We start from the raw sequence: 12,500 nt of genomic DNA, 5'->3' as shown, positions 1-12,500 counted from the left end.
TCATAGGAACAATAGATGAGTGTTTACCTGGCAAGCTTCTTTACAGCTCAAGCTGAATTTTTAATGTACAATAAAAGAGTGGTGTTAAATGCACAGCCTTAATCTCCACTATTTCTCTATTAAATTGATCTGGGATAAACCCAGATTTTTATTCTTCAAAGAAGTTCTGTTCTCATTTTTTTATTCATGTTCATCTATCTAATTTCCAATATCAATGTTTTCATTCCGAGGCATAGCTTTTCTTTAATTTGTATATTCACATGCAGAAATAAAGCAACAATTTACAGTTGTTCTTGCCTGAAGTGCCATTTAGATGCGTAAAAAAAAATGTTCTTTAGATATCTGGAATTTTATTTAGCAACATTTGTAAACTAATCCAAAAAATGGGGGATAGCCTGCAACAAAAACATGAGAAACTTCAAAATATGATGGACCTTCCATCTGGATCCATCAAGGGGCCAACAGATTTATGGGTTCTTCAGAGGCTGTCCCACCCATTGTGTTTTGTGGGGCTGCATCCCCAGTCTTCTTCATGGCATTTAGGACTTCAGTGTCTTTGAGTATGCCAAGCAACAAATAGGTTGAAGTTAGAAATCATATTTCACTTTGTCACTTTAGTTTTTCATGAGAGATTTAACCAGAATTTTGGGGAGTTTGTGGCCTGCTCAAAGGAACAATCCTGTCTCTTCACTGAGTCACTCTACCTTGACTGATTCTAGATACATTGAGAGATTTCTGTGAAAAAGAGTCAGAGATTGCCTCTCTGCTACACTTTTGTAATATTAGATCAGAAATCTTGAAAAACACAGATATCAAAACAAAGAAATATTCCGAATGCATATAATTGGCCATAAAATGGCAGGTTTCAGATAGTCTTCCAACCCAGATAGCATAGTAGCACTATGCCAGTAAGAAATAAAGTAGAGTCTGATGTATTACTGAAGGCTGTGAAATGTACCAATTTATATTACCTAATGACAATTAGAGAAATCTCTTTGCTTAATGTGTTCTGCTGATGTAAATTTCAAGCAGTTTTCAAAATGCCTTGTCCTTTATCTGTGGGAAAGAATATATGTATCAGGTATGATACACACATATGTATCACTCAATAAAATTCTTATAAAGGCAATATTATCTACATAAATCTGTATTTTTAATAATGGCCTTGACTGCCAAGTTTTTTTCATGCTTCTGTCTATCATCCTGAAAAACAGGTATATTAGTTCTCTAGCTTATACAGTTGAACTGTTGAAAACTACAGGAAAAATGAATTTTGTCAGAAAAGGCATTAGAATATGTTGTGAAGCAGGTGTGTCTCCATGTGTGAGAGCATGTACACAGTAAGGAAAATTTAGAGCAGATACTACAAAAGCTAACAAAAATATGCTTGGTGGAAGGGAATCTGTATTTCAGACTGAGGAACAGGGTACTCTTGTGGTACTATGAGTCTTGTTAAACACCTACAGGCTGGAGTCTTTAGCAGAGTATGAACAAATCGGTGCCAGTTACAGAGTTAGGAAGATTTTCACTCAATTTAGATCAAAATATTCATGTTTTGCTACATATTATAATAGTAAGCATGTTAGTGTTAATAAAGTTCTTGCAGGGTTTAAAGGTTAAAGGTAATAGTTTAATTGTGAAAGCATCCATCTTCTTCTCTGCCTTCTCATATCTGTGTGACCTGTGGTAGTTGAATAGCATCACTGAGATAAATTGTTACAAGACAAATTCAGATCTCAAGTAAACAGAGGAAATTCTTGGTGACTTCCTAGGAAATTGAATAGTGACTCTAGTCAGTGAATTTTTTTCTTTGCTTGTGCATCCCAAAGTTGTAAAAACCTGTTTGTCTCGCCTTTAGTACTTGCTAAACTTAAAATAAAACATTATTGTATAGATATGTGGTGTTTCCAGTGCTACGAAACTAGATGTTACAAAGTGTAACAACCAAAATTAATCGTCTGACATTTAGGTGTCTACTCAAAGTGAGTCTGTACTCCATGGAGAGACACAGGCACATTCACAGTGTGGCCTTAGTTCCATGTTAAAATAAATCCCTAAATTAAATCAGATATGCTTCACTCAGGATTTCTTTATTCTGTTGATAATGGAAGGAGTACAGGGATAGATGAGCTTAAATTCCTCCCCACAAGTTTCTGAGTGGAAATCTGGTTTCTCTTTTCCATTTGTATGTTAAAGTAAAACCTTCAGAATTTTTATTGTTAAAATTCATTTGATGTTTGCCAAAAGATTATCAGACTTTTTATTAAAGGCTGGTATGTTTACTTTCAGACTCTTAATTAGTCAATGTTTTAAGACCATAGTTTATGCTGTGATGAATTCTGTGAAAAGTGGTATTCTGTGTAATATTTTATGAGGTAATTTCTTCTAAAAGTAAATTTCAGTGGACTTCTGTTTCTTTTTTCCTCTGTTTCATTTATATAAAGTCTTTTGGGATAGATTCAAGTAATAGAAACATTAGAAGAGTTTTTCCTCCTAAAATTGGTTCGTGATTGAATTTTTTAATAATAATATTATTTTTGCTTATTTACAGACTGCAATGTCCCACAACATCTCACAAAGCAGTATTTATATGCCAGCTTGCTGTTATATACAGAAAAAACATTTGAATTTTGCTAGACAAGCGAGTGGCCGCTATTTCATGGGTGGAAAGCCTGGCTTGCTGACAGCTGTTTGACTGTGTCCTGGGTAGCTGGAGCAATGGTCTTACATTGTGTGCCTGCCATAGGCTCTTCCATAGGACTTTTCTCTCCTACATACACAATCAAACATACTTGCTGTGTCTTTCCCACTCATGTGTATATTCCTGGGGTGGTTGTGTGGCTGTTCATGCATTTGCAGACACTTGATCTCAACTGTATAATAAGTGGAAAACAAAGCCATGTCCAAAACAGCAATTCATTCTTAGAGTTTAGTGGAAAAACTAATAATCTAATGCCAAGGTTTCCAACTTTCACTTTTCAGTTAGGAATGCTGAGAACACAATTCTGTCTGCAGAGACCAGGTGACTGAGGTGGCAGTCCTTGCTGTGTACTCTGATATGTCCATGACATTTTTATTCCTGTATAAATCAGACCTTCTTAAAAGACTAGCTGAGCAAGAAATTTTTTCTTCTACTGAAGTGATTTATTATGCAAAACAAGTTTTAGGCTAAGTTTCTTTATTGTGGAAAACATTTGCTGCTTAAAGATACTTATTTTGCCGTCTGCCTTAATCATATCCTTTGAAACAGTCTCAATAGATTTTTCTATTCGTAACATTATGACACTTGATAAGATGATTGATTATGAAGTGTTGAGAACCCTGCCATGTGATCATTTATTTTTAAATACACATTTGTACTAGCCCATACTTAAATTTCTTGCAGGAATATATAAGAGATGCGAAACATAAAGCTTGAGTCTGATCGAAACTGATGCCTCTGGAAATAGAGTGCCACAGTACTGTGGCCTTAAAATAACAGATTCTGACTGGAACTGGAACTTTACAGTGATAAATACTATGTAAAAAATTATGGTCCATCTTTGGTACAAAATAAAAAAGATGTATTGCTGTGGTGCAGGCAAAGTAAAACATGTTTGACGATGATATCTTTCTTTCCCTGTGCAGGTGCCTGTGTCAGTGGCCATGATGACTCCCCAGGTGATCACCCCTCAGCAAATGCAGCAGATTCTCCAGCAGCAAGTGTTGTCTCCGCAGCAGCTTCAGGCACTTCTCCAGCAACAGCAAGCAGTTATGTTGCAGCAGGTAATGTGTGTTACCTGCTTTGGACTTTAGCTTAGGGCGTTCACGCAAATGTCAACCGGATTTTATTGGTCTTATTTTGTAATATTTCACTGCACTTTACACCAAAAAGAATGAAAATAAACATGAAACTTCTCAGTCTCCAAATTTATTTTTTTTAATTGCAGAAGTGTGAAATCACACTTTGAAACATTCAATATTATTGTTAAAACCAGCAACAGCAGCAGTGGCAGATGCATTACAAATACCAAACAAATTGATGTTTAAATTTTCAAGCACTTAGGCACATTTTAATTGTAGACCTGCCAAAGGAAGTGCAAATAGAGTTGTAGATAATTGTTGCTTTAAAATTCATAACACTGTAGTGCTCCCTTTAGTAGCATAAATGGTATGCAGTTTATGAAATTTCAGCTTAACAGCTTGTTTTATCAAGGGAAAAGGTTTTCTATTTTATTTTTTTACACACTAAAAATTTGTCCCAGACAAGGCTAAAAAGGAGGAGGAGGTTGCTGTTTCCTTAGCACAAAATCTGTCAGCTAATTGCAAAATAGGTGAACTTGTTATTCATACAATAATGGTAGTGTCAGTGATCAGTGCCTTGGTGTAACACAGAGTGGATTTTTGGGTGCATGCTTAATTGTCATACAGAAAACGATGTGTCTGTTTGTCATAGTCATAGCTCAGTCACTGAACTGTATGTTTAAACATTTTAATATCCAGTACCATGATTGTTACAGGCAATTCACCTTCAGTTGTGAATCCAGCATCCTGCTAAGCAGATTGACAGATTAATTACTTTTTTTCCCTCAGAAGCAGACAGTTTTGTTTGGCCTTAGTGGCTTGTAGGTTTCTTGCGAGTGGATGAGTGCAGCTTCAGATTTGTTATATAGGAGGTGTAAGGAACTTAGGTATAGTTATTTGAGGAGTTAATTTGGCTCTTGCATTCCCTTTAGAATACAGATTTTCTATACCCTTCTGTTTAGGATATTTTGGAATCTGCATTGGAAAATTTCAGAACCGCCTTGGAAAAAAATGTATGTAGATCTGCCTCTTCAAATCACATTTTTTGTTATGAGGTGATACTTAATGGCTACGCTACCATATGCCAATCTAGAAGAGTTTAGGAGATTTATAATACTTGAAACTTTTGCCTTTATTTATTAAAGTCAAAATGGTTTATTCAGCAACAACTACAAGAGTTTTACAAGAAACAGCAAGAGCAGTTACATCTTCAGCTTTTGCAGCAGCAGCAGCAACAGCAGCAGCAACAGCAGCAACAGCAGCAACAGCAACAACAACAGCAGCAGCAGCAACAGCAACAACAGCAGCAGCAGCAGCAGCAACAACAGCAGCAACAGCATCCAGGAAAGCAAGCAAAAGAGGTAGGAGCTAAGACCCTTGCTGATGCACACTAGTCTGAGCTGTCAGAAGCTTGGAAAAGACAGGGCCAGTTTAGATCTTTTCCTAGAGCAAGGATTCGGCTATCAAAGATTTGTTCTTATATTTTTACTGGGCTTAATAGCAGTGCTGGTATAATTCTTCTGCTTCCCTTTCTGAGACATAGGATTTGAGCAGTCTAGTCCTGCTGTCGTCTAATGTCCGCTAATGAATCTGAGTGTGCAAAGAACAAACTGTGTGGTGGACTCTGGACTGATTATCTTGTATTCAGAGGCAATCTGTGTTGGGAAGGAGCCTTACTTTACTCAGTGGCACAGCTCAGAGAGCATGCAAATTTAGTCCATGGCTGAAAAAGAGCGATTGAGTACAGATTTCAAAGTCATAGGCCCCTGATTAATGAACTGCTACTGTAGGTTTGAAGTGGCGAGTAGAAAGTTACAGTTTGATGTGCTCATAAATCAACCTGACAAGTGGGTTTCTCAGGCCTAGCTTGCACTTGTCAGCAAACTGCATCAAATATAAACAGAATACAAACAAAACATGTTGAGGTAGTTAAATTGATCAGCAGGTATCCTAGACGTTGTCTTCAAGCTGCCCATTATGCAAACTTCGAGGAAGCAGTTGTGACCTCCTGAGGCTTTATTTCTGTTTGGATTTGTGAATAGAATTTCAGACAGCCATCAACTACGGAATAGAAATTGCTCCCTTATTTCTCCGGAGGCTCTGGGCAATCCACATGACTTGCTCCATTATGCAGTCTGTTTTCCAGTGAGCGCATCAGAAGTTTCTCTTTTCCCCAAACTAGAAAGGAAAGGTCTTCCACAGCAGCTTGTCTTTTTCTGAAGTGTGACTGCTTTCTCATACCCTCATGAGTCTTTGTAGACTCAAGTTTGTCTTGAAATGCCTCACAAAATTGGAACCTGTACTTTTGCTCCGTAATAGGGCATTTCGTTGCCTTGAATGCCATGCTCCTTGTAATATATTCCAACATGAAAAGAGAGTGAGCTAACAGGCCGGTGAAAGGAAGGCTACATCCCAGTTTACTAATAGATCACTGGAGACCATGTTCATGGGCCACTGCAGACCAAACTTAGTCAATTGGAAAAACAAGAGTGCCTTCAAATCACAGGCTGCTGTAAAAAGTTATACGTTTAGCATAGATAAATTTGTTATCATCTGCCATGAGCTGAGCTTTTTTTTTCATTTGAAACAGCTGTTATAGACTTTCTCTTGACCCTTTTCTTTAGTGTGTCGTTAAGTGTATCTTGCCATTTTCCCTAAAACCTAATAGCTTAAATGAATATAATAGAAAATTTCAAACACTTTTACTGCCTGAATATTCTACAAATAGCATTATTATTTAATAACTGAGTTTAAAAAGAAAGAAGTTGATTTTATGGTTTTGGCTTTCTAGCCTTCACTGCGCACTTTACTTTTTGCTGCATTTGCTTTTTCTTTTTTTCCCCCCCATTCTTTTTGTAGCAGCAGCAGCAGCAGCAGCAGTTGGCAGCCCAGCAGCTTGTCTTCCAGCAGCAGCTCCTCCAGATGCAACAACTTCAGCAGCAGCAACATCTGCTGAACCTTCAGCGTCAGGGACTCATTTCCATCCCACCTGGCCAGTCTGCTCTTCCTGTCCAGTCTCTGCCACAAGGTATTTCCGTAATATATGATTGGAGAAATTTCTAAATCCACAACTTTTTAACCATTCCATTTGCATCTGAACTTCAGAAGTTTCTTGTTATGACACTTAAGCATACTTTGTAATTGAAACTTTATTATTCATATTACCAAATTTTCTGTACGCTGATAAATTTTGCAGCATATACTTTTGGAAAAATAAAGGCAGCTTTTTAGTGCTTTTTCCTAGATGGGAGGTGCATATTTGTTGAGCTTATGTGCTGAAAACAATTTCTAATAGCAGCACAATTCAAGCATCATTGCTTTTCTCTGACGAATCACTGAAATCTGATTTAGTGGAATGTTATTGTATTTAATATAAACAAACAGGTATAAAATACATCTGACAGTGATATTAAAGCCATTCAAAAGCTCACTTTCTTTTCTTGTTCTTCTAAGAAAATAAAGTCTTTGGCATTGAAAAGCACTTTGAATCATCGGTTTATGACAAGAGAATTTAGGGACAAGCCTTCAGGATTTATTTTCTTTTCTATTCCTTTGTATTAAATAGGTTAAATAGAACAACAAGTTTTGAAGGCGTGTTTCCAATAGTAATGAACTTTGACTGACAAATAACTGTCTGAAAAATAACAAAGACTTTCTAAAAAATAACAAAGACTTTCTGAAAAAAAAATTCCTTTTGTCACTTTGATCAGGATTTCTCGATGATGAAAATGAGCTCAAACTCTACTACTTGAAAGAAAATAGGGCACACACTTTTGAAACATAAATTAGCATGGAGATAAATGATGCTTACGTTTTAAGATAAAGTCAAAGTCTTCCCATCTAGGGGACTTTGTCTATAGAGTGAGGTATGTGTTTCTGTTTGTTTTACCATCGGGAGTTGAGAGCTAAGTGTCTCTCCTAAACATTATAGAATAATCTGGTCTCTGATACCCCAGTCCTGAAATGAGCATTATTTAGACTGTGTTCATGACAGTTATTTTTAATTGGTCTTTATGCATGTAACTTGTTCCTCCACCAGATAACTATTATGAAATCAAAGCCTCAGAAATCAGATGAGCAAAAGCAGAGTACACAGCATATAGACCATGATCTAAAAAAAACCCCAAAACCCCAAACCAAAACAGACCAAAAATAAACCAAAACAATGAGAAAATCAGAGATTACAAATAAATGTGTTAATTTCATTGTGTAAAAAAGCTATGACACAAGCATATATAAAGTCATGAAAGCCACAGCAAAAACAAGTCCTACTACACCAAATAGAATAGCAGTGGGGAGACAAACTGATTCATAAACCATGAGATTAGAGACTGGTAATGCTTGTTTCTTTTTGTAGGATTGGTTTGGACCAGAGTCAAAAAAAGCATGAAACGCAGCTTCCCTCTGAACTGCTTTACCTTTTGCAATCTCCTCTTGTGCCATCTGTTGCTAGATGAATTCCTCAGGTTTTCTTTGACATTAAGCTACCCCCATAGATTTCCCTCAGCACTCCTACCCACTTGTATTGATATTCATTATTTAATGCAACAATTATTCCTCTGTTAATATAAAAACAGAGAAAAAACCCATTTTAATAGTTCTTAGGAGTAAACAGTTATTTTTTAAGACCTTTCTTTTATTCAAAGAATTAAGTGCAACTGAACTCATAACAAAACAGATTGATAATAAAGGAATAAGAAATTTTATAGTTAAAAATTATGTATGGATTGTTATTGTTGAAGTAAATTAATCTCTTTTTTGCTTTTGCCTTGATGGTTTTTCCTAATAATGAACTACATACAAGTATTTATTTCTTCCATTTTTAAATTAAACCGTCAGAATTGAATTAAGGTAACCACTTTTGAATTAAGGTGTCCAGTAGATGTGGTAAAAGTATGGTTTTCTGCTTCTGCTGTGCTATGACAGATATAAGGTAGTTATGCAGAAGGATTTACGTGTGTAACACAGATATTTCATATGCATCCATCCAGTTTGCTCAGTTGCATGGATGGCTAGAATGCTGAAAGTAGCACAGGGTATTTGTGTTTGTAAGTTATTGGTCATAAAGAGCCCCATAAACCAAAAATTATTATTGGCAAAATGTGAAAAGATGTATCTTGCAAGTGCAGCTGTGAGGTTTGCGTATATAAACAGTATTTTCTTCAAGTATAGTTTCTGCCTTTAAAGAACAGGAATGTTTCTCATATTTTCTTGGTGGTCAGGTATCCCAAATAAGATGCAACTGGTGTTTTAGCATCTATTTTGTGACCAGGTTTTCACTATGCTGTATCCAAAACCAGGGATTTGCTGTGAGTTATTTCCATGTATTGTTGCATTGATGCTAGTTAAATGCAAAGAACTGTAAATCACAGCAGTAGAAAACCCCAAACAAGCTAAACAAACAAAAAACCACCAAAACCCCAAGTCTTGATTGGGTCCATGTTGGAAACGGAAAAATGAATGTTTTTTATAAGTGACAGTTTTATTAAACATTTATTGAAACATAAAAATAGAGTAGGTAGAGGTTAAAAGAGTTATGAAAGTAGTACTAAAACCCCCAAATTCCTGGTATTTGTAAATTTCATAGGAAATTAGAATTTGACCTTTTTGTTGTAGTTCTTAATTTTTATTCCACTCTTGATCCTCTTTTTGATCCTTTCCCCTTAAATATATTGTGGGGATGGCATTTTAAGGGTTGTCACAACCTATGAAACTTTAAACCTTACCCTGCTTTTACATCCAGACTGAAATGTCTGTCAGCCTTTCCACAAGCCTCTAGTAAAAAAAGAAGTTGGACTTTTTTAGACACAGAAACCACAAAACTGCCATAATTTACAATTAATTACAAATCAGCTTATTACCTTTATACATTTTAAGTGCCTGCCCGTACTCCTTTTATCCTAAAAGGCAGCCTTTCAGCGTCCTCTGAAGAAGTGGCAAAGTTAACCAGCCTGAGCCCAGAGAGAAATTTCTTCCTGCTTTAGAAACCCTAGGTGAGCCAGGGCAGGACCAGATGGGAAGGACGCCCCTGCCCATGGCAGAGACCATTGCTGCAGCTGCTCCAAGCCCTCCTGCATTCGCTCAGCTTGTGGGGCAGCTCTTACTCGGCTCACACAGGATCCAAAGTTTGATGATCTCAAGTTAATTTCCTCTCACTAGAAGATGTGATATCTGATTACCTAAACAGATGGTTTTATTCTTGAGTTTGGTTTTTTTTCAGTGCAGAATTAGTTTATTTTTTTTAACAGCAGGAGGAAGACTTTCAGGTAAATGATGTACTTTGTATATCATGCCACCTAAACGAATACATTATTTCATTTTGATTTGTGATTACATTTGCAGGTAGCTGTTATTTACAACACTAAAGTGGGTTTTTTGCAGTGTTGCTGGAACATACCTCATGAACTCAGCAGTAATTACTTACCTTCATTAAACAATTACAACCAGTATTACCATCACTCCTGTTGCCCATCACTCTAATGCAATAAATTAGAGCCTGGCTTCTTTGCTTGCTTCCTAAAAACCTAGGGTTTTTCTATACAAATATGGCATAAAGTCCAGTTTTAGGACTTGCAGTCAACTCTTTTTCACTTTTTCCATCTCTGAATTTGCCAATGGACATTGAATATCTAAGGTAAAGAATCAAGACTCAAAGCAGTAGTCTAAAAATGAGCTAGTTTCATAATTAAAAAAAAAAATCCCCTCCACCCATCTTGTTTACTACTTCCTCCAGAAATTAATATTTCTGTAAATAACTACTAATCCATTTTTAATAGCTTTGAATAGTTCATGGTGTGATAGCTACTGAGAAGAATTAAAGAACTTCCTGTGCTTTCTTCATAATTTTTTGTTGAATTTCCTTCAGTAGTCTGAGTTTATACGTTCTCAAAATAAAACATTATCTAATAAATAGATTTGCCAAACAGTAAAAAACAGTCTTTGCATTTTTCTGTTGTATCTTATTAACCTGAATGAACAGATGCCTTCTAGTACTTTTCAGGACCAGAAATGTGAGCTCTTTCATTAAAAAAAGAAAAAAAAAAGCATAATATTTTGATTCAAACAGCATCAGCATTTTGAATGTTTTGCATTCCAGCAGATCTAGATACCATGACCATGTGTTACCTACTTTTGGTTGTTGAGATGAAATAGAGAAGACTGATTTTGAGATACCTCTGGAACAAACCATGTCAGGCTGAAGAACTTGGCTTTGAAATCACAAGAGCTCTGGGCTACATATTCTTTTCTGCATTTAATCTAGTATTTTTCAAAAGTGATACGTCAAACTTACAAGGTCTGGCAGTTACAGAACGTGTTTATATTTCTGATGAGCTCTTCATGTTTCAAAACCTGGTTTCCTATCTTAGCTGCATCTTCAGTGCCAAGATAAGAGAATGCTCACAGCCCTTCTCTTGCCTGTGTTATGAAGTCTTTACTTCAGGCAGAAGCATATTGTAATGTAGGTTTCCATGACTTCATGCAAATTTGAGCCAGACAACCCTAACACATATGTATGAATACATTCAACATGCTTTTTGTGACCAAGGATGAATCCTGGAAACTACAAGTTTCCAGACTGTAAGTGGAATAGAGGGCAATTTTAAGCTCTCTTTTGTTTTATGTTTATAAATTTATGGATTTATGAATTTATGTTTTACTACATGTTGATTGTGCTGCTAAAACAGCATCAGCTTTATTGTTGGCATTAATCCATTAATAATATTGAGCTCATTATATGAAACTCTTTATTTTGTTATATTAGTGGGGCTCTCTTTCATTTTATAGCTGGCTTAAGTCCTGCTGAGATTCAGCAGTTATGGAAAGAAGTGACTGGAGTTCACAGTATGGAAGACAATGGCATTAAACATGGAGGGCTAGACCTCACTACTAACAATTCCTCCTCTACTACCTCCTCCACCACTTCCAAAGCATCACCACCAATAACTCATCATTCCATAGTGAATGGACAGTCTTCAGTTCTAAATGCAAGGCGAGACAGGTAATTCTGATGAGATTTCGACTGTGCTTATCATTTGACGTGAAGCGGTTGTATACCATTTAAGTCACATGATTTCCAATCAAAAAATAGCACTTAATAGAGGTTACTTAAGAGATCGTGGAAACCTGATTTTCCAGAATTGTTTATCAATAGGGCATAATTTTCAGTAATGATGTCTAACTGTGTCTAAATTACCTGCATGTGGTTTTATAACTCATGAACTTATGGTAGTTTGGGTAAAAGTTAATCACAGAATCCAGTGGGCTGCTGTAGGGGTGTAAATGCACATTTGTGGGCACTTTTGTAGGTACATAGTTTCATTCATGTTTAACACGCCTGGCAGTCAGGCCCTTACTGTTGAATCACACTCCTTTCATTGACAAAGTACATCTGTATGAGTTGCCAAGGCTGTAATTCAGTGCAAAGATTCTATATTAAAAGTGCTTCAAAACAGTATGTTAAAGCACCTCTCATGTTGTTTGTTTCTTGTGAAAAGAACCACTAAATTTTCTGTCTTTTATGCATGACAGTAATGACATTGACATATTTCCTACAAATTTTCCATATTGTCAGTGTAATACAGTGGAATTCCATCATATGGATGAAGTTAAAATCCTTTTAAGACACATTGACAGATATTATTTACTGTTCCTTAATTTCAAATAATGGATTAAATACAAGAGTATGTAGTATCTGTAACACTTACCAGTAAATATAT

At 36.1% G+C, this 12,500-nt stretch overlaps 1 protein-coding gene across 1 annotated transcript in view; it reads left to right on the top strand.

Annotated features, from left to right (window-relative positions):
* FOXP2 (forkhead box P2) overlaps positions 1-12,500 on the top strand; it is a 401,013-nt gene that overhangs the window by 335,189 nt on the left and 53,324 nt on the right. The window contains exons 6-10 of the mRNA XM_041421031.1: positions 3,628-3,765; positions 4,947-5,144; positions 5,726-5,728; positions 6,643-6,811; positions 11,569-11,782. Coding sequence (XP_041276965.1) covers positions 3,628-3,765; positions 4,947-5,144; positions 5,726-5,728; positions 6,643-6,811; positions 11,569-11,782 — 722 coding nt within the window. The remainder of the gene's footprint in view (positions 1-3,627; positions 3,766-4,946; positions 5,145-5,725; positions 5,729-6,642; positions 6,812-11,568; positions 11,783-12,500) is intronic.

The sequence above is a fragment of the Onychostruthus taczanowskii genome, unplaced genomic scaffold (genome assembly GCF_017590055.1).
Source record: "Onychostruthus taczanowskii isolate IOZ18803 unplaced genomic scaffold, ASM1759005v1 scaffold68, whole genome shotgun sequence".
NCBI lineage: Eukaryota > Metazoa > Chordata > Aves > Passeriformes > Passeridae > Onychostruthus > Onychostruthus taczanowskii.
Note: the sequence above shows the minus strand (reverse complement) of the source record. Positions and strands in the feature narration are given on the sequence as shown.